Source organism: Mesocricetus auratus, unplaced genomic scaffold, assembly GCF_017639785.1.
Source record: "Mesocricetus auratus isolate SY011 unplaced genomic scaffold, BCM_Maur_2.0 Super-Scaffold_100021, whole genome shotgun sequence".
In the NCBI taxonomy this organism is placed as follows: Eukaryota; Metazoa; Chordata; class Mammalia; order Rodentia; family Cricetidae; genus Mesocricetus; species Mesocricetus auratus.
The window spans coordinates 9,211,061-9,234,483 of NW_024429202.1; the positions used below are offsets into that span (position 1 = coordinate 9,211,061).

General features: G+C 39.2%; 2 protein-coding genes across 9 annotated transcripts in view; one reads left to right on the forward strand and one right to left on the reverse strand.

Moving 5' to 3' along the window:
* Positions 1–23,423, reverse strand: part of Supt3h (SPT3 homolog, SAGA and STAGA complex component) — a 342,544-nt gene that overhangs the window by 283,168 nt on the left and 35,953 nt on the right. The gene's annotated exons all lie outside the window — the stretch shown is intronic.
* The window catches only part of Runx2 (RUNX family transcription factor 2), a 305,556-nt gene continuing 302,563 nt past the window's right edge, over positions 20,431–23,423 (forward strand). Inside the window, exons 1-2 of one of the 6 annotated variants that reach the window (XM_040729630.1) lie at positions 20,431–20,678; positions 20,843–20,966. In XM_040729630.1, coding sequence (XP_040585564.1) covers positions 20,508–20,678; positions 20,843–20,966 — 295 coding nt within the window. In that variant the 5' untranslated portion in view covers positions 20,431–20,507. The remainder of the gene's footprint in view (positions 20,679–20,842; positions 20,967–23,423) is intronic. The other 5 variants (XM_040729627.1, XM_040729628.1, XM_040729631.1 and 2 more) reach the window with 5 other exon arrangements.

Below are 23,423 nucleotides of genomic sequence, written 5' to 3' on the forward strand. Positions count from 1 at the left end.
GAGTTGAGGCACAGACTACTGCCCCTAACAATGGAGGACTTTGGGGTAACCTAAGCTGGGCACAGCCTGGTTATCTGGATCTAGTCACTATTTCTCCTTGGCTGCATCGTGCAGGAGTGATTCACACATACTGGTGAAGTGACCAGCAACAGAATTTACAGTTTACCTGTGTGGCACCCTGACCTCTCATGCCTCCAGAGTGTTAAATAGTATTATGTTCTCTTTCTCTGAAATTCCCAGCATCAGCTTCTTTGGTATCCCCGGACTATGCCCACACATGTGTACACACAAGAGCCATGGCACATACACAAGCGCCATGGCACATGTGCAGGTCAGAGGAAACAGTGTCCCCCCTTCTCCCACGCAGGTCCTGCGAATGGAACTCAGGTTGTCCGGCTTGGCAGCATGTGCCTTTACCTACCAAGCCATCTCATCATCTGCATCCTCTTTATTTTATTTTAACTTCATGATGATTTATGCTTGGGTTTATATTTTAATATTTCAGTAATCCACCAATTAATGATTCAAAACTATGGGCTTTTTAAGTTTGGTTGCATTTACTTGCTGTTTTCTGAGACAGGGATTCATTATGTAGCTAAGGCTCATATGTAATCCTTGTTAGCCTCAAACTTACAAAATTCTCCTGGTCTCCTCCTCCTGAGTGCTGGGATTGGTATGAGCCATCACGAATGGCTCTATGGACTTTTTATTATTATAATTATTATTGTGTGTATGTACATGCATGTGTACATGGACAGGTACCATGACACATATGTGGAGATCAAAAGAAAATGTGAAAGTTGGTTCTCTCTTTCTACCATTCTGAGTCCTGGGGATCAAACTCAAGTCACCTACATGCCAAGCACTTTCCCAACTGAGCCATCTCGCCAGCCTGCATCACAGCTTATTAGAACGGAACCTCATTTCAACGAAGAACAAACCTACCGTTTAGGTCTGACTCAATTTAAACATGTAAAAGAATCTCCACGGTGCTCTATAATATTCCAGATGTTATATCTGCCAAATTATTTAACTCCCAAAGTAATCTTGGGATGAGTTCAGTTTCAAACAGGAGTATGTGCACATCCACATGAATGGCTGTAAACGTGAAGATGGCGACCAGTACGTGTTGGCAAGCATGTGGAGAAGTGGGATCCAAGAGAGACAGAAAAGGGCTCCATCTCCCCCTGGGAATTAGGTGGGGTAAAATTACCAGCTATTGGCCTCTTCCACCCCTGTAGTCATGAGCAAAAGGATGGTAAAATGGCCAGATCACCCTCAGCCTGCACCAGCCATTTTGAGCACGACATGATGCCTTGGTACAACTTTGCACAAGAATGAAGCTGACTGCCCTGGCTCCCGAAGAGCCAGGCCTAGCCATGGCAGTTTAAAGCAGATGGTATCGTTCTTTTTATAATCATAATCCTACATAAACCACTTGCAGTTTAAACAGAGGAAGACCACTTCCCATGGTAGAGTAACTATGATTACCGGCAAGGTTGTGATTGGTCCAAAGAGAATGGTTGTTATTGACCAAAGACATAATATCTATGATTGTTTCCAAGATCTCTTTCGGGGACACATAAGCAGGCTACAGAAGTTCACTTGGAGAGTTGGCTAGGCATGGCTCTGTGCTGTCTCCATTAGTATTGGAGCACCAGGTCTAATAATGTCTTCTGAGGTCATGTTTTGGCTACTTTCAGTAAAAGAGGCTGAATTGGAGTCACGAAGCAGCAGCAGTGAGAACAGGGCAGCTTGAGAGCTGAGCAAGCACCAGCCTCAGGAAGCAGTACCTGGGAACCAACACATCACATGGCACTGTGCACATGAGGGGTACCTATAAAATCAGTGCTTGAGAGCTGCAGATTCCAAGGGTGCTGGCAGAATATGAGACATCTGGAGTCATGCAAATCCAACACTGTCTCATGTTGCCCTGTACCTGGTAATTCTGATCCCTGACCCTGAACTTCTGAGTTTGACAGATGAAAAATTCTGGAGGCCTTGGAGGTACCCCCAGAAACTTGCACCCAACTTTTCATACCTAGCATTGAGTTCCCAAACATCCCTACTTATGTCAAGTCCTAAGGCTCAGCTTCCCATATGCAAAAGCAGTCAACAACTGTTGACAGTTGAAGCGACAGCAAGGTGGTGGAAGTCTTGGCATAGCCTCTTATCAGATGAGGAGCTGGTGACCACCCACAGGCACCGTCCATAGCCAGGTAGCTGCTCCGAGACTCCCATCTAGACACAGGAATCCTTGCTTCGGTGGGGGTGGAGGGTGAGAATGGAGGTGTGTGTGCGCCTGATCCCAGCCATCCTAAGGCCATACCTGAGGAGTCTTCCAGATGCCCCAGCTCCTGAGTACTGTTACAGGCAGGCAGCCCAAGTCATGCTGGCAGCGGCCACTAATAAGAGAAGAACAGCTGAAGAGTTCAAAAACAGCCAGACATCAAGAAGGGACGTTGGAACAGAGAGGAGAGGACAGTAGAGAGTTGTTAAAAGGCTATAGGGAACCAGAGAGGAGAACCTGAAGGCCATGGACACCACAAGAGTCCCACAAAACTGGCAAGGCATTAGGGCTGAGTGTCTCTCACCTTTCCGTGGTAGCTACAACACTGGCTGCTATCAAACAACTTCAGACCTGCGTGCTGCACACTGCTGTTCCATGGAGGCACCATTTGCTGCTGCTTCCACCTGCCAATGCCTATGCCTGCTGCTGTCACACCCCAGGGAAAGGAAGCCTGAAAGACACAGCCTTTGAAGGGCTTCTTGCCTAGCAAGGTACAGTGAAGAGCCCTTCCACCAGCTGAATAGTGCCCCTAGTTCTCTGCTACTAGGCACATAAAATGAACCAGCCTCTTTGGAAACTAGCTGACAGCCTCTCAACAACAATGCAGCAGTTCTAGTCCTAGGAATTATCAGTGGGTGGCACCAGTGACAGGGGTGTTGCGTGTTTGTTTGGGGTTATCAGGGCAGATAGGAAGTGGCTGCTTGGTGGGTTCAGGATTAGGATATGGACTGATGGGAAAGCTCTGGTTCCAACAGTTTACCCTCAGAGCTTTGTGCTAAGTTGTCTTGATCTCATCAAGCCCAATGGTATCCAGCACAAAGCAAGGGGCAGCGATAACCCCATCACATTCTGAAAACAATTCCTCATAACCACTCACCCCACCCCAACATTCTGCTAGTACTGGGTCAGTAAAATACAGGCTGTTATAATTTGACAAGTGGATGCTGAGGAGGAGACTGAGAAAATGAAGCCACCTCCCCCTTCTAATGAAGCTTGAAAAAGTATGCCATTTTTATTTACTAATAATGGAAGAAAACTCTGATGTCCCTAGCCACTAGGGACCAGTTCCACTGTTAACAGCTGGTTTAGAAAAGATGGCTGGTAAAATCTTGGAGGGTTTTTTTTTTAGGGGTGGTAATATTTATCTCACTAGAAGCCCACTGGAACTTGCCCCAAAAGAAAAGGTTCTGAAAATAGATAGTGAATATTTGAACAATATTGTAAATATAATTGACCTCACTGAATTCTACACTTTAAGTGGTAAATTTTATACTACTGTAAACTTGTATGTACTTGATAATAGTTTTAAAAGTGGAGAAGTTAAGATCCTGAGACACAAAGTCTAAGACAACAAATCTAGCATGACTGAGGGAGTATCCCTAAGACAAACATCTCAAGGAAACATGTGACAGAACAAAGCAGTAGGGTCAACTCAAGCCTGGCCTCAAACTGACCCCTGGGTGAGCTTGGAGTCGACCTGGAACAAGGGAGCCATCATATTTTGAACCAAGTCCAGTCCTTTATACCCCAGTCAGGCAAGTGAGAACTCCACCCTCAGGCAAGTGAGAACTTAGCATCTGAGCAGCTCTGTGATGCTTTAACAACTGAGAGCTGAGTCATCCACTTTGCAGGTGAGGGACAGGGAGGTATGTCGTCTAGGGAAGGAAGATCTGGGTAGGTTGAGCAACAGTACCTACTAGTAAGGGAAGAAAATGCAACCCTAGAAAGCTGCATGATTTGTCTAAGATCCCTGGGTGACAATGGGAATGTAAAATTCACCTCTCTTTTCCTGTAACTCAAGTTCTTTCCCATTCCGCCACTGAAAAAACACAGTATGGGCTTCATTGCCCTCCTATTTTTGTCTTTAACAATGCTTATGCTTCTATCCTCATTTTAGGTTCCTTTGTTTTAAGACTTTGTTTTTTAGAAATATGGTTGGTTGGTTGGTTGGTTGGTTGGTTTAAAGAAGAACATAGGATTGTTTACTTAACTTTCACAAACAATCTTGGCTATCATTTCTCTTCCACGCCAAACTCCCAGTTTATGTAGCAAATAATGAAGTGCCCGTCTCTGTCTCTCTCTCTGTCTCTCTCTCTGTCTCTCTCTGTCTCTCTCTCTGTCTCTCTCTGTCTCTCTCTGTCTCTGTCTCTCTGTCTCTCTGTCTCTCTCTCTGTCTCTCTCTGTCTCTCTCTGTCTCTCTCTCTGTCTCTCTCTCTCTCTCTCTGTCTCTCTGTCTCTCTCTCTCTCTCTCTGTCTCTCTCTCTCTCTCTCTCTCTCTCTCTCTCTCTCTCTCTCTCTCTCTCTCTCTCTCTCTCTCTCTCTCTCTCTCTCTCTCTCTCTCTCTCTCTCTCCTGTAGGCAAAAGTCCTGCTCATATCTGGGATTTTACATATCTGCTTAGTCTTTACACTTAGTCAATATCTTGAAAGCAACCATGCAGTGTCTCACAACTGTCGGTAACTCCAGTCCCAGGGAATTTAACACCCTCTTCTGGTCTCCTTGGGAATCAGGCATGCATAATACACAGACACACATAGAAGCAATACACCCACACACATAAATTTTAAAAAAATAAAGTTCTTTAAAAAAAGAAATCCTAAATACTACAGCAGATATGTACAGTAAGCAAAGCTTAAAAATCAATGACACTAGGAGTTGCCATCTTCTAAAATGTGAACAAACCCTTAGCCAAACTAAGAAAAATGAAAAAACTCAGATAAAGAGATACTAACACTGGCACCAGAGAAATACAAAATGATATAAGACAACTAAAAACAATTATATTCCTAGACACAGCCTACTCAGTTTCCATCATGAAGGCATACAAAATCAAAACATACTAATAACATGGAGACTGAATTAGTAATAGTCCCCATCAAAGAAAAACCCAAGACTTGATGGCCTCACTACTGAGTTTTACCAAAATTCTAAATAATAATACCAATCCTCCGGCAAAAGTTTAAAAAAGAAAGAAAGAAAAGGACAAAGGCAGAAGGAAAGAAAAAATTATGACCCCCTCTTGTAAGACCACATTTACAGTAATGCCAAAGCCATGGTGAATACTTACAAGGATATAAAATTACATTCCAGCGTCCTGAGGAAAATGATGCAAAATCCTCAACAAAATGCCAGCAAGTCAAATTGAAGAGCAGATTAAAAGGATCACTCACCTAGATACTGACCAAGTAGAATTGCCACTGGAATGCAAGGACGGTGCAACATACAAGTCATTGTGATAGAACAAAAGGATTCCTATCAATAGATGCAGAATAGGCATTAAACAAAATGCCACATCCTTTCACAGTAGAAAATACTAGATAAATTAAGATAGGAGGAATGTAGTTCAACAAAATACAGGCTGCCATGCAGAATAAACACATAATTAACACCAGACTCAACAATGAACAGAATTTTTTTCTATAAAAACAGGATTCCAACTCTTAAAACCTCTTAAACATAGTACTGAAAGTCCCAGCCAGAATATTTAGGTAAGAGAAAAAAAAAATAAAAAGACCTCCAAGACAGAAAGGAAGACGATAAACTGTCTTTGCTACAGGTGACACAATAATAAAACATAAAGATCCCACTTAAAAAGTTAGTACTAGTCCAAGTGTGGTGGTGCACACCAGCTATGCCAGCACTTGGAAGGTGGGAGTAGGAGGATTGTGAGCTAAAGGTCGTGCATTCTTAGCTACAAAAAAGTTTGAGACAGCCTTGGCTACATGAAAGTCAATTTCAAAGCAAACAGAAAACAATAAGCAACAACCAAAATCCTATTAGGACCAAGAAACAAATTTGGTGAAGTTTAAGAATATAATTCACATATAATTCATATAAAAACCAGTAGGGTTTTATATACCAACAATGCATCATCCAAAAAGAAATTCAGAAAGTCCTAGTGCAGGCCATGGACTCCCTAGAAGGCTGAAGCAATCAGTGACTAATCACACAATATCTAGCACTATATCATGCAAAAGTCTACACATACATATAAAACAGACTGCTGCTCAAAGACAGGGAAGCCCAAGTTCTCAAGGGAGACCCAGACTCAGTAGGGAAGTGGACCTGAGGCCAAGAGAGGAAATAACCAGCTCTGACAGCACAGCCCTGCAGAGTAAAGATAACACCTCCCATGCCCGCCACAGGTCTTCTGAGACATCACCTGGAGGAGCAACAAAAATTACAAGTATTCTAAGGGTTAAAAAAATCTGAAAAGACATAATAAACATCAGAGGCCAAAACAGGCATGGTGCATGTTTAAAAATCATTATAGCAGAAACTAACAAGGATTCTGACCACCAGTGTGCTCAGGGCACTCACTGAAAACAGCAGGGGTGTAAGCAGGGAAGGGCACTGAACCAAGAGGAAAGGCTATGGATGGAAGAAGGGAGCATCCAAAGACTCACACCACTTAAAAGACAGGAAGAATGCCTTGGCGGGCTCAATGGGAGTAGAAATGGAAGAGGAAAGAGCCACTGTACTGAAAAAAGGTCAGAGGAAACTTCCAGAGCTGAGGGAAAAGAAAATATCTGAGAACTCTGGAAAAAGTGATCCCTTAAAAACATAACATCCATAAAGCTGATGCAAGGGGGGGAGGCGTAAAAGGAAAAGAATATTTAAAGTAACAGTGGCCAGAATTGTCCACAATTAATAAGAGAAATGGAACCACAATTCCAGGAAGGCCAAACGATATGTAGCAGGATGATAAAGGACACCTGCTGTGGGGTACTGCTTACATCCAGCAATACTTTTAAAAAATCATACTTTATTCAAACTACAGAAAAAAATCTAAGAACAAGGAGAAAAATCTTCAAAGAAGCCAGAGTTAAAAATCTATCTCACCAACAAAGGACCATAAGTTCAAAGTGGTAAGTGAAACATTTCATGTTGAAACAAAAACATCCCATCAGTTTGGAATTATGTTTCAGAAACCAAAAACGATATACACCAAAAACAATAAGTAAATTTGTTAGCAGATCTGCTTTTTAAAAATGTTCATAGGTTGCATTCAAAGATGAAAATATACAACAGACATAGGGCTCTACATAAGCAAGCAGCATTATAAAAGGGATAAGTGAAGGCAAAAATGAAACCTTTTCTTATTAATTGATCTAGTTGGCAATTTATTCAAAGAGCAACTATGTTTTCAATGATTATAGTTTACAATAAGCAACAAAGAACAAGGTTTTGAAGAAGAAAACTTGAAAAGACTTTGTGTGTGTGTGTGTGTGTGTGTGTGTGTGTGTGTGTGTGTGTGTGTGTGTGTGTGTGTGTGTGTTTGTGTTAGCACATGCCCACAAACCCACCAAATCCAAGTGCCCATCAAGGCAAAACCGGTGCACCCTGGAGCTGAAGTTACAGAGTATGAGCTACCTGGTATGGGTGATGGAATCCAAACTCAGGTCCTCCAGAAGAACAAGTACCCTTAACCACAGAGTCATGTCTGTTCTTTTAAAAGGTATCTATAGTACCTGTGAAGCTATATACTACTATTTCAAAGTAGACTGGGTTAGTTAACCATATGTATATTATCAAATTCTGGGCAACAACTAAGAAGAGTAAAAAGAAAATATATGTGATATACTAGAAGAGGATGAGAAAGGGAGTTACTTAAAACTCCCAATGAAAACCAAGGAATGGAAGAAAAAAGGGAAAAGATTAAGGGTAATGCATAGTGAGTGATGATATGACAGTAATCCAACTATAGCAACAGACCTAAGGCATAAAATGAGTCTCATGGTTAAAAGTATTTCAGACTGGGCCTGGGAACATGGCTCAGTGGATAGGAAACTGCTGCATACGCATGAGACCTCAAGTTTGGATCCACAACATCCATGGACAAGCTGGCAGCAGCCATCTGTAACCTAGTGCTGAGGTATGGACAGGCAGATAGACCACATGGATGCCCAGGTCAGCTATTCCAATCAAATCAACACGTTCCAGGTTCAGTGAGACGACCTCTCACTACCAAATGAAGAAGTGACTGAGAAAGGCATTTGACACTGACCTCTGACCTCCACAAGCACAGGTGCATGAACACACACACCCTCCCCATATACATACACACACACACACACACATATATATATACATATATATATTTCAGACTATATTTGTGCATGGCTTAAAGATGAGAATAAGCTCTTAAAATGTTGGATTTTTTTTGAGAAATTCATTACCATATGGAATATCTTAGAGTATAGTTATCAAGTCCCAAGAGCATATCCTACAACACACCAAGGCTATGCAGGTCAGCCTGTAATTCATCTTGTGCTACAAATATATATTTCATGATACTCAATGAAATACAGTAGGGGATTTTAGCACAACATTAAACATTCACATATGTAAACATCCAAAAGGGGAAATGTATCTTTAAAAACTTTCATAGTCTTTCTCTAGAAGATTTAAACACAGGTTACAGTCTGCCAGTGAAGAAAGCCAGAGCAGGAGGTCAAGACAGGAAACTAGCTTCCTTTCTCTGGCTTCGTCAGCTAGCTTTCTAACTTAGGCAAGGCTAACCTGCCTAGGGATGTTGCTTGTCCAAAGTGTGCTGGTCCCTCCCACATCAATCACCAACCAATACAACCCCCCCACACACAGACAAGCCCAAAGGTCAATTAGATCTGGGCAATCCCTCCACGGAGACTCCTTCTTCACAGGTGATGCTTCATTGTGTCAAGATGACAATGAAATCTATCCAGTACAGATAACTCGGACAGATACTTAGACTGTCAGCTAAGGGGACGGAAAACTGCTCAGGGAGAGTTGGCAAACGCTAGGGGATGTGAAAGTCTAGGACATTATTGCACATTATAAAGACATCATAAACACCATGTTCACATGTTTTCACTAGTAAATGCTAGCCAAAATTTCATGAAGAAATGATGTCAGTTCATTGAAATCTGTTCCAGATAATACAGGCAGAGAAAACACTTCCTACTCATGCTTATAAATATCCAAACATCAAAACTAAAGACAGTCAAATAATGAAAACTACAGAAGAGTATGTTCCAAGAACACAGATGTAAATATCACCAATATAGTATTAGCAAATCAACTTCAATAATGTCTAAAAAATTAAAATCTGATCTAACCCATCCAATAAAATGGGCTCAGGAAAGTCCTATTATCCCATTAAGATGTACGGAAAAGAATATGATATGATCCAACACCATTCAGGCTAAAACCTTTTCAACAAACTAAGGGAAAGAAAGGATGGAAGAAAAAGAAGGGAGGGGAAGGACAAGGGTGGAGTAAGGGGAGGGAGGGACATTGTCCATCCATTTGACTAGGAGAAACCGGATGCTTTGCCTTTAAGATCAGTAACAGAGGAAGCATGCCTGACCTGGTTGGCATGCATTAACTCCTGCTACTGGGAAAGCTGAGGCAGGGGGATCTTAAAAGCTGTTTCAGCAAAGTAATGGTGTTACTTAGTACAGTTCTCAGTTTAGAGAAGACTAGAGAGAAGGTAGAGTTCCTATAAGCTCCTGCTGGGCACCATCTGGCATTGATGCCTGAAGGTGACACAGTACGGTCATTACAACTCTTTTAGAAAACAGCCTTTGTGTTACCTAAGTCTGTACACCTTGGCAGTAAATAATGTGTCCAACACTGCTGTACTGTGCAGAGCAATCTTACTGTGTGGCCTGCATGTCACCAATTCAATCTTCCAACCCAACAACGTTTCCCTTCTTTTGCTTTCACTGATTTATTTTTCATAAGTATATACCACTAATCAGTTTAACTATTAATTTTTTGAGCTTTGTTTGTTGTTTGGCTTTTTTTAAATGTCATACAGATAATTTCTCTCATTTACACATATCCTGTTTCTTTGTAGGTTTTTTTAAACAATTGAATGGGGCAATAAGATTTATATTCAAGATGAATAAATGGTCAGAAATACACAATCCTTAGGAGTTCCTGACTTCTTAAAATAATGAATGTATAACTAAAAGGACAAGAGTCCTAAGGACTTCACACAGTACCCATAGAGGGCAAAACACATAAATCTGCACTCTGTGATTTACATTAGGTGACACATTCTTCAGCAAGCTTTTCTAAGTGAATGTTGGAACTTCAAATGCCAAAACTGTTTCTAATTTACTGAGTTGGGGTAAGTGTCTTCCCTATGGAAATATTGAGCATTTTCTAATCATTTGTTCTTCCTGCCATCTAATTTATTGGATTGCTGTCCACAATGATATCTTTTGTGTATATGTATTGGCTTTTTAAATTTTTCATATAATATAATTTGATAATATTTTGTCCCCTTTCCCAACACCTCCAATATCCTACCCACGTAACTTTTTGTATTGTTTGGGTTTTTTGTTTGTTTTTACTTATTTATTTATTTTGTCTTTTTGGATTTCTTTTGGTTATCTGTTTTTATTGGGAGTATTGTTTTTAGAGAAAAAAAACAGTGATTACTTTTTAAAATGCATTATGAATTAGCAATGTGACCTTACATGGAAAGACCCTGGATAATGCTGTTGTAGTTTCTGAACATTTTCTTTGTGGTTTCCTACTAGACAAGCTATCTTACTCACAACTCACAATGACTTATGTATATCATCTAATTAAATGAGGGTCTGAGAAATGGTTCAGCCACTAAGAATGCAGATTGCTATTGTAGAGGGCCTGAGTTCAGCTCCCAGTACCTGATGGGCAGCTCACACCCATGAAAGCCCAGCTTCACCCTGTTCTCTGAACTCAGCAGATATCTGCTCCCATGTGTATATTCTCTCTAATATATACACACAAATACACTCTTAAGAATAAAAATAAATCAATATTAAATAATGAGGGTAAGGGATATAACAAAAGTATGCTGAATTTTGCTAAAAATAAGGCAGAGTATATCTACATGTCAAAATTAGATTAGCAAAAAATAATTTTTCAACTACCTCATCTTTAGCTATTGTATCTGATGATAGAATTGCTTAAAATATCCTAAGCTAAAATATATAAAAATACTAAATACTGAGTTGTGACCAAAAGCCATTGTATATATATATACATATATATAATATGTGACACATATGCATGCATAATATATCTAATTTAATACACCAAAGTTCTGACATTCCACCAAAACAGTTCATTAGCTCTTTAGTCTTAAAACTACATAAATATTACTACTTTAAGACATTTTTATCATATTTATGAATGTGGAGGTCAGAGGACACCTTGTAAGAGTCACTTCTGTCCTTCCAGCAATGTGAATCCCAGCAAGCGCCACTACCCACTCAGCCCTCTTGCCAGCCCAAGATAGTTTCTTTTTCTGCTTAGTAGTAACCATCACCCAATAAATAATGAAGCCTGGCTAAATACACTAATGAAAACAGGCCAATCCTAGGGGACTGCAAGCCAGCTAGCCAATCAGAGGGAAAATAAGCTTTGAGTTCAGTGAGAGAAAGACCCTATCTCAAAAATAAGGAAGATGCCCAACTCCAGTCTGTGGCCTCCACACATGCACATGTGGGCAAGCATGCATGCACGCGCACACACACACACACACACACACACACACACACACACACACACACACACACCCATACACTATACATACCCAAGTAATACTGGGAAAAATAACTGGTCATAATTATTAATAATATTTCAATTAAATATTTTCTTCTTGGGAATTAAGCCCAATGAATTCTCAAAGAAGAAGTACTTCTATGGCTACAGAGCATAGGATCTTCCATGTTAGCACCTTTTTATTGATGATAATGAACAACTAAAATAAATATCAAAACTTGTAATTTAGGTATGCTTCTAGAATATATAATGTATAAATGTCAGGATGATTTATTTATATTCCAAACTCCTATGTAAAAGTTTTCTAAGATACTTCATAAATATACACAAATAATAATTACATGTAAAAAAAACTATACTACAAGGTAATTAGCTGGGTCAATACAATGAATGGTTATTAAGCACCATAGACACAGTGTATCACATGGCAATAGACTGTTAGTAAAAGATTTTGTAAACAGTATAATAAGAAACTTTATCACTACTACAACTCATTCTTGCTTCTTCTATAGTTGGCATCCACTGAACCACATAGCTCTTTAGGAACAACAGTACAGGTGCAGCAGCCAGAGCCTGACTTGCAAAGAAAGTTTTAGTGGAATGCAGACACATGTATTCATTCACTAACTGCCAGCTTTGAGATTGCAACCAGAGTTGAGTTGCTGACAGAAAGTCTATACTCCCCAAGCCAAAAATATTTATTACATGCCTCTTTATAGAAGAGATGTGTCAGTCCTTGGTAGATAGAGATGTAAACTTCTGTTCCTTAGATTACGTCCTGGAAATGTAAGATGTAGTAGTAATAACATAAACGAATAGCAATTAGTCGATGTGAATGAACTATTTGGTTTTGTTTTAACTTTTAGTTTACATGTATGGATGTTTTTATCTGCATGCATGTTTATGCACCACATGCACACCTTTTGCATTCATAGAGGCCAGAAGAGTATGTTGGATCCCTGGAACTTAGAATTCAGATGGTTGTGAGCCTCGATGTGGGTGCTGAGAACCAAGCCCCAGCAACTGCAATTGCAGAAAGTGCCCGTAACAGCTGAGCCATGGGTCTAGATCCACAGTCTGTCTGTGCATGCTGACTTTAAATTTTCTGAAGCCCTAGCCTTAGCATGCCTGGTGTTCAGATCTGCACACCATGCCTAGCATGGATGAACTTTTAGGGTATTCTTATATATTCTAGAAGTATCCAGCTTTAAAAAATGACATATCAGGAACAAAAGCCTGCTGATCTCCACTCCAAGTGTCCAGCGTTGAACTCCTGCACTACAAGCCTCAAGTTTTTGCCTTATATGGAAGTTTTTCAATGAATAAAATTTAAAGATAAAAGTTTTTCCCTGAATAAGATTTAAGGATAAAGGTTAAAACAAAAAAATTATTAAGTATAACCCAAACTATTCCCATACATTCATTTTTAATTTTGTTGTTGTTTTGAGACAGGATTTCTCTGTGTAACTCTGGCTGTCCTGGAAATGGTTATGTAGACCAGGCTGGCCTTGAACTCAGAGATCTGCCTTCCTTTACTTCCTTTAGTGTTGGAACTGAAGGTGTGTGCCACCACCATCCAGTTAATTTATTATTTATATACCACACAAATGAATTTTCCAACTATTTGATTTTTGATTTTAAAACTAATTCCTAAGTCACTTAAACACAAAATGCTTTGTTTCAGAATTCACTGTTTAAGTATAAAAATGCCAGTCTATCCCTTTGCATAGATTCAACAGCCAACACTGAACACTTTTTTTTTTTTTTTTTTTTTTTTGGTTTTTACAAGACAGGGTTTCTCTGTATTGTTTTGGAGGCTATCGGTCCAGCCCGGCCTTGAACTCACAGAGATCCGCCTGCCTCTGCCTCCCGAGTGCTGGGATTAAAGGCGTGCGCCACCACCGCCCGGCTGAACACGTTCTATGTATGTATTTGTCCATAATAGTAATTCAGCATGTATCTCTTTTAAGAATATGGACTTTTTCTTTATAAGTCAGTTGTATCATTGTCACAACTAAACTTGACAATCCTTAGTATCACTCACTGATGCCCAGAGTCTATAACCAAGTATCCCCAAATTGTCTAAAAATATCTTCTGCAGTTCTTTTTTTGACATAGTAGTCAATCGAGGTTCACAGGCATGGTTAACTGCTGAGAGATCAAAAAACCTGCCTGCATATAGCATGCTCTCATCTCTCTATATACTTGGTCACTGAAAAAGACACAGAAACAGTCTTCCAGTCAGAGCATCAGTCTCAGTGGGAGAGGAGGCAACTGCCTCTGCAGACTGTTAGGAAAACAGGAACAAAGCCAACTTATCGTAGAAAGATAGAATTATCACAAACATATTCTTAAACACACTCACTAACCAAGTGAAAAGTCCTGTGAATTGTTTTAATAAAGTTATTACAAATAAAAATTATGAACACATGTCCAAATACATCATTTTATTAAAAGAAACATTTTTGTTAAAGTCTAGAGTTTACTACTGTTTATTAAAACTGTCAGTTTTAGAAGCTACAAATATTCCTTTCTTAAAAATAAAACATACTTTAATTATAGTTTTGAATTCCGAACAAAGCTTTAATCATCTCATAAAAGACTGGTAGCCTACAAACTGTGCCTACATATTTAGAAACTGACTTCTTCAGCAATTTATTTCAATGTTTCAAGCTTTTACTAAAATGTAAAATTTAGAAACTTTCTATAAGCAATATTAATTTTGAAATATACCTTGAGAAATAGAAATTTTCCTAACATTAATATAATCAGAGATACAAATATTTTAATAGTTCTAATTTTTAAATATTCAAGTTCAAACAAGAGTAATTTTTTACCACTAAAATGTCTGAGAAATTGAGATTTCCAGTGGGAATACTGTCAAATTTGTAAAAACAAAAAGATCTGTATTCCAGTGCTTCATTTTCAATATTCTTTCTGTATTGTTAATTATGCCTGAACTCACCATAAATTATACATAAAGCTTAACAGAGACCTCAATCCACAATAGCCTTTTCTGAACTCAATGAAAAATCTATACACAGCAATGAAATTGGCATGCAAATAAAAGAACTGTCAAGACATGTATTCCTAAAATAACCCCACAATAACTATTCTAAAGGCTGTGTGTGGTCTCGCCCATATATTTTGGCAAGATGCACTTTCTCCGACCACAGTCAGATTCATCCAAAAGCAGTGGCACTGGAGAGCCTCTGTCTCACCTGTCAAACTTGAGGAACATTCTTCCAGAGACCACCATGAGTCCATGGAGAAAAGCCACGCTGAGGCAGCTGTTATTGATAAGCATCTTCTAAAGGGGGGGGCTCCAAACAATTAAGCTAATCAGCCTTAATAGAGATATAGACAATAACACACACATCTAAATGCTGAGATGACAATATTATACCAGTTCTAAAGCAAAACATTGGTCATTTATATATACTGAGATACGCAGACAGGACCATCCATAAGTGATCTTGGCAGCCTTTGGTAATTGTTTAATAAAATCTCTCTACATTGTTTGCCAATTTATAACTATGTGCCCCAACCTCCTTTGTAAAATCTTGAAATTCATCTAATGAAGATATTAAATACATCAAAATTGCTGGTTTGACAGCTAGGAACTCAATAGCTGAAGATTTATAAATGTGAACACTAAATATACTAAAAGCTGATATTTTTATAAGATGCATTAATACCTTTTTAACCACATCATATAACAGTTCAGTTTTGCTTTACCCCGATTTCCTCATGGACGGAAAGGGAAGGTGTGGGTACATGAACACCAAGAGTGAGAGAAACAGTTACTCAAACAAGAAGTCTGCCTCGGTGGGCTTGATTCAACTGAAGATAAAACATACTAAAAAAAAAGTGCACATGGTTATATAAAAAATTTAGAAGTTAAACAGTATCTGATTTTTTTTTTTTTTGCTTCTAGTTGACAAGATCCTCTATTCAATACTGAAATAATTCAAGTGGACAAGAGAACAGTGCCTATGGGGCCTTTTCCAAGACAAGGGACACCAATAAGGTTCTCACTGTAGAATAATGTCACCTGCACTCAAGTCCTAAACCACAAGCACAAAGTGTCAGCAAGGTTCCACTGCACTAGGCTGTCCCACACTTTCATTCACTGTGCAAGCACAGAAGTTAGTTTCGCTTTTCCCTAGATACATTAACTAGCTTAGCTGGGATATTAGTTTTCTTTGGTTTGGTCAGAAGCATGTTTGATATAAATTTTATTAAGTGGCAGTGTATGTAACATTGCATTGTGGGTAGTCGTTTCCTGCTTTAGTCTGGCCACATCCTCAGCTGTCATATGAGCATGCTTCCCACATTCTGTGCTAGTTGTCGCCTTTTCTAAAAAAAAAAAAAAAAACGTACAAAAATGACAGCAATCAAGAATGAATTGCTTTAATAATTACAAGAAAGATAAAATACTTTATACAGGTATATTACTGAACTGTAGATCGTCACACTTCAAAGAATAATCCCAGGAAAAAGTGACCCTTGCAATCAAAGTGAAAATTAAGGCATGCTGAAGTAAATCAGTGTGAGGGGAAAGTCAAGGGGCAGATTAGAAGAAATAAAAAATTCCCGGAAACAAATGTCAATACTACCCCAACAGCTGAGGAACAACAGATCAAGACACAGCAGCATACAAAGACAGCCGAGTTTCAGATCTACCATTAGGAAGTACTAACATGTCAATATTTCTTCATAACAATTTAAGAAAGTTCTGAATATACAGGAATGTCAAAGAATGGGAAAAGAAAACAAAAAAAGCCTGGAGTGGGGTCAACAGGGACAGAAATTAAGGGAGAGGGAGAAAAGGAGGGAGGGGAACAAGGAGGGAGGGAAAAGGAGGGAAGATGTGGACAGTGATTTAAGAGGTTCCCTAAGTATCCAATCTGCATAGTATGTCACGCTCAAAAAGACAGCTGCTAGGAATATACACATGAATCAGTAAACAAGAAAATTGTGGCACTGGGTTTTTTTAAATTTTATCTAATTTAAAAACTCATAACGGTTCAAAATAATACTCTGTACTCACAACCAAATAAGTATAACTGTTTTTGTATATAAAGATATAAGAATTAATATCTCATAATCATAATTTAAAATATAAAACTGTGATGTTTTACCAGGACAGAACAATGTAAGTCTTTAATAAGAATCTGATAAATGCTAGATAAGTTTAAACAGCTATGTATCAAATCTGAAAAAAGAAAAACTGCCCCCAGAAGAAAACATAAATTACCAAATATCAAGTTAAAATAAATTAATAAAGTTCCTAGTCCAGTCTCAATCAGAATATTTTAAGCCAGAGCGGACATCTAGAGTTTGTTTCTTACTGTTTTCAATTAAAAGAATAGAAAAGCAGCAAATATAAGACTAAAATAATCCTTTTTTAAAAACATAGATGTTGGCACAGTATTAATAAAATTATTATGTTAGAATTCAACAGTTCAGCAAATAATTGATTCAAATGATAACATTGAAGAAATGTATAGTATTTAAAATATTACTATACTGCTATGTTCGAATGTCTTGATATTTTAAAAATTGACAATTTTGAAAAAATTACTAAATTGCAAAGTAATAAAGACACTAACTTGATGATTTTTAAAGACTGATTTCAAATTTAAAGCTGTATTTCATTGCTGTAACATTAATTTATAGGGTCGGCCTGAACTCGTTGATTACTTCACAGCAACTGCTAGCATATCTGCCAATGGATTGCATTTAAAGGTCTTTAAAAAGGGAGAGTCTGTGATCTCCATCTCTGAATGCAAGCATGGTAGACATCTCTACACAGGCTCTCTCGCCATGGCTTTACTAAGCTGGCTCTCCATCACGGAGCCATTTCTAATGAAATGTGGTCAGAATCAAAGGTGCTACCACTCGCCAGTGCAGCTTTTGAATTTCTACAACAATGCTCTGTTTGCTCTTGAAAGAGGATGGTTTGAACTGGGAGGGGATAGGTGGACAATAAGTACACAAATTTAAACCACAAGTGTAACTTCCCTGTTTTTATCCTGTCACAACTTGATGGGCCTCACACAGTATAAAAAGACCATGTCCAGCAGTGTCTACTAGACTTGTGTGATAAGAGCTAGACGCACAAACACAGGCAGCAAGCTTACCTGCAAAGACACATCATGTCATTGGAAGACAGATTAGATGGTGGTAAAATTATTCAAATTCATTCAGATCAATTTAAAGGTGTATACACCTTTAAAAAGTGTTTTAAGGAAAAAAATAATTTGTGAAAAAGTAGGGCTTAAAAGACCTGAACACTCTAAAAGAAAAGCATTTGCTTTATATACATAGCTGTTCTCTCTTTCTCTCTCTCTCTCTCTATATAGAGAGAGAGAGAGATGGATATATATATCCATCCAAGTGCTGCTATTACATGTACATATGGAACTAAGTTCAGAAACTCCACAAATTATATGGACAAAACCCTCCTTTTATTTACTTTGGATAATAGAGATAAAGATCACACTGGCACACTTTATTTATGAAAGAGGGTAATAGAGTTACTTCTTTCTCTTCTGCATGAATAATGGCTCTAAATGAAAACTTCAATGTAAGATCTGTTTTACAGTAAAGTATGAGGCTAGCCTCAAAATCAAACAACAGAATGTATTTCTGTGGTTTTGTCATTAAAAGTTCATTCTGGAAAAAAGTTCGAGACATTTGCAAAACAAGGGGTTAAAAACATTCCCAGTATGTGTAGAAAAAATTTAAAAGAACCTTATGAACATGATCTCATAGATAACAAACACAAACCAAAGAGAGATAATGAGCTGTGTTGGAATGATCAGACACAAAGACTCGACTTGTCACCCCGAGTCACTCCCTCTTGCCCCCACTGTACACCCCAAATAATCTGTTTGTGCTCCCTGTCCCCACCCACCACCTCAGTCATCTATTTCATGCCACTGCTGGTTACCATCACACTAGGAAGAAATCTAACATGCAAATTCAGAGTGGCGTGGATAAATGGCAAAAAATGCCTAGGAAATTGGTCTGCTCGCCTTTATAATGTTTGTTGAAAAATCCTCCATCGCTCCCAACTGATGAAAACAGGAAGCTCTATTCATAAATGTGAAATTCACTGCCTATGATATATAATCATCCTAATAAGAAAATGAGCTCTATACATACATGTCCAAGAGGGCAAAAGAAGAGATAGTTTCCCAAAGATGGTTTCAATTTTCTTCTGAATCAGAATTAGCAAATCGAGACGACTAACATACTCTGTCTGTGCATTATTCTTACTACACACAGCATTTTGTAATTTATTTCAAAGCTTCCATTATAAACAACAAAAAAAATACAGTTTCTGTTAACCCACTCTATTCTGAGCCTGTAAAATGCAATACTGAGCTACGGAAGCTACTGAGCGTTTCATTGTATATGCAGAAGATATGCAATCCAAAGTCCTGTTAGAGTCACTGTGCACAACGACTAAGAATTACACAAAACACACTTCTGTGAAAGACATAATACAATCATACAGAAAACTAACATTATTCCAACAAAGTATCCTGCAATTCTTAACATTTGTTTTTTAAGATCTTCAAAGTAGCCATGAGACGATGGTAAAAATAATATAAATGACACTAATTACATTTCATCTTTATGGTAAGAGCCATCACCTGATTAAAAAAAATCAACCAGACAGCCATGATTTAATATTTGTAAAGGAATCCCCAGGCTAACACTTTTGTGACAGCCAATTACAGTCAATCCCAGCAAGAAGTTGCAAGCAGAGCTTTGGAAAGGTAAACTTTTTTACAATGAGTTACAGATTCACAAGTTTGGGAGGACAAGCAAAAGGCAAGCAGAAGGACTCAGCCACTCTGGGGAAGCTGAAGCAGCTCTGCATGTGATACAATCCCAAGATGTAAATTACTGTAAATCAGCACTGCTGTGCAGAGCGTCCCAGGCTGGCCTCAGCCAATCTCGCTCACTTTTCCATAGACATAATAATGAAGGAAAAGGAGGAGGGGGTAGAGAAAGGAGAAGAAAGAAGCAGAGGGAAGGCGCGAGTGGGGAGGTGGGAGAAAGGAAACCCTTAGCTGCGGAGTTCTGTTCTCCAAATGCTTAACCTTACAGGAGTGTGGGCTCCTTCAGCATTTGTGTTCTAGCCAAATCCTCATGAGTCACAAAAATTAAAAAGCTATATCCTTCTGGATGCCAGGAAGGCCTTACCACAAGCCTTTTGTCAGAGAGAGAGAGAGAGAGAGAGAGAGAGGAGAGAGAGAGAGAGAGAGAGAGAGAGAGAGAGAGAGAGAGAGAGAGAGAGAGAGAGAGAGAGAGAGAGAGAGACAGGAAAGAGAGAGGAGGGAGAGAGAGAGGAGGGAGAGAGAGAGGAGGGAGAGAGAGAGGAGGGAGAGAGAGAGGGAGGGTGGGTGGAGGAGAAGAGGAGAGAGAGAGAACCCATAAGCAAAAAGACAGAAAGAAAGGGAGAGGAGGAGAGAAGAGAAAGGAGGGAGGGGAGAAGGAAGAAGGCTGGGGGGGGGCAGCCAGGGGGAAAGCCACAGTGGTAGGCAGTCCCACTTTACTCAGAGTACTGTGAGGTCACAAACCACATGATTCTGTCTCTCCAGTAATAGTGCTTGCAAAAAATAGGAGTTTTAAAGCTTTTGCTTTTTTGGATTGTGTGAATGCTTCATTCGCCTCACAAACAACCACAGAACCACAAGTGCGGTGCAAACTTTCTCCAGGAGGACAGCAAGAAGTCTCTGGTTTTTAAATGGTTAATCTCCACAGGTCACTACCAGCCACCGAGACCAACCGAGTCAGTGAGTGCCCTAACCACAGTCTATGCAGTAATAGTAGGTCCTTCAAATATTTGTTCATTCTTTTCTGTTTTGTTTCCTTGCTTTTCACATGTTACCAGCTACATAATTTCTTGACAGAAAAAAATAAATATAAAGTCTATGTACTCCGGGCATACTGTACAACTAAAACAAGGACTGGGTATGGTTTGTGTTTTCAGTCTAAGGCTGCAAGCGGTATTTACAACAGAGGGCACAAGCTCTATCTGGAAGAAAAAGGAGGGACTATGGCATCAAACAGCCTCTTCAGCACAGTGACAGCATGCCAGCAGAACTTCTTCTGGGGTAAGTGTCACCATATTTTCATCCTGTTCGCTAGGAACCTGCTGAGCATAAGGAGCCGTCTTAGAGGGCTGCTGACTTTCCTAGGTCAGAGCATGCTAAAGATCATGATGATGCTATTTTGTTGCACTAGGAATTGAAAAATGAAATTTCTGTAAATATTTGCACTTGGCATGTGTAACTCTCAGAGTAATGGCTTGAAATTGACAAAATTAAATGAGCTCATGTTAATCAAAATGTTTTCCAGTGTAAGAGAAACAAGGACGGTAAAAACAGTAGAAGCTTGATATTCTCCTGAACCTCACTAGAATAAACTGGATGCTGAATTAATCGAAGCATTTAAGTTATTGATTCGGCAGCTCCCAATATTAGAACAAATTTCAAAAAGGAAGCACTTTTACAAAATAGCAGACCACAGAATTATCAAAACATTATGGTCTAGCGTGTATGACACAGAAATAACCCTCGAGGAAAGTTAACATTTTAAGCAGCTCCACTGAGAGAATTCTCTTTTCCACCTGAAACTGTGTCCTGGGTTATATCTATAAGCTCGTTTCTAAACAGTGCTCTGTGACTGAAGCAGGCATGCAACCAGAGCAGAACATCTCAGCACATGAGAGCTGCTCTGAAAAGACATTCCATGCCCAGGACACTGAATGCTTAAGTCCTTTACTCGACATGAAACTGTAATCTTTTAAATAATTTTAGTTTTGTATCTACACGCCATTACTCCCATGGAACTCGTTACAAACCTGCCGCAAGCACTGAGACCTCTAAGATTCCTCTGAGCACATTCTTAGACCACCAAAATGAATACTGTTTTTAGTCTCATGAAAAATAAACCTCACAAGGATACCCTGAAAGATTTAAAAGAGCCATGCCGACGAAATCATGCTGGACTATTAAAACAAAACAAACTTAATGCAGTCTCGTAACACTGAGTTTCCAGTGAGCGCTGACACAGATATGTAAATGACTTCGACCCCGATCAACTGTCATGAGATTATAGTAAAATGTCCACTTACATGATTCTCTTTATGATATCCAACATGTCCCATCTACACAGCAGATTTTAAAGACTGTCTTTTAGCCTTTAAAGAAATCCTTTGCTTGTGTGCACTTAGCTGTAGAAATTTCAAACTAGGGATTGGAGTTCCCATTACTCCTCCTCCTTCACACACCTTAACTGGCTCCTCTGAGAGGATCTGTCCTAAGTCAAACAAAATAGTTAAACCTGAAAAGGGGGAAGGGGGATCTCTTAAAGGGTAAAGAAATGTTTTTATTTTTAAAATATGTGAAATTTCTGTCATGACTCCCACAGTAGCCAAAAGTAGGCCACCTCAGTTACAATGTATTCAATGTAATAATCATAGATTATTTTATAATTTCAAGAGTGGTCATAAGCATTACTTTAAATTTTTCTGGCTTAGGAAGCAGAAAGTAAGAGCCTATATTATAAGTACTGATCTCACAGGAGAAGATTTGTTGTTAGTAACTAAGAGACAAAAAAAACTTTAAGAACTACGTTGAAGCTATTGTGACATGAAGGGATTAGTCAGGCAGGCACAGCAAGCAGAGAAGGAACACTGCACCGGAGGCAGAGCCTTCACAGAGAACATGTTGAAATGCCCTTCCTCTACCCTGCAGGGGCGGGTGTGGGTCTTAAGGTTGTGACACTCTTAATGAGTATTCTATATTAAAATTTCCCAGACCTGACCAGGGTCCTCTTCTACAGCACACAGTACTTTCCACACGTACAGTCTTTCTCTTGTGAAGGTGAGTCTCCCCTTCTCTCCCCCACCCCACCAAGCATGTGTTAGGAAAGGGTAGACTAATTACAGGGGAGGAGTGGACAGTCGCTCCAGGTTATCATCACATCGCATGTTTCCCGTTCCATAATGTACATGAAGGCTAAAACCTTTCTTCGTGTTAAATTCTATAGTACTCAGCATAACCACCTAGCACGATGTCCTAAGTGCATGTGCCAATTCTGTAAGCTGTGTAAAGGAAGTTTAGGTGAGGGACAAGGCATGCCCTTACTGATTATCTCACCCCAGCCATTGTGAGTGAGGGGAGGCATGCTAAGGAACAGCGACAGATGAGAGCCCGGGGTCCTTGATCTCTGCACACTTTAATCAGGGTTTTCAATCTGTGCTTCTCAAAGGCATTACTTAATATGATCATTACTCAATAGGAATAAACCCTGTTGAAACAGCAGATTGACTCAGCAAGTATCTCACCATTAGAGACTCGTTTTGTGAAATCATGTAAGCTGACTGATTCCATTACTACACAGATTCCTTATAACAGACCAAAGTCACTGATTACATATAATATGTAAACAGTCATTTCCAAAACATGAGTTGTGGTCTATATCAACAATAACCATTTCGTAGTTTCAAGATTCCCTAGTGACCAAGTTTTTCAATTTGTTTCCCAAATAATAGGGATAAATTCGAT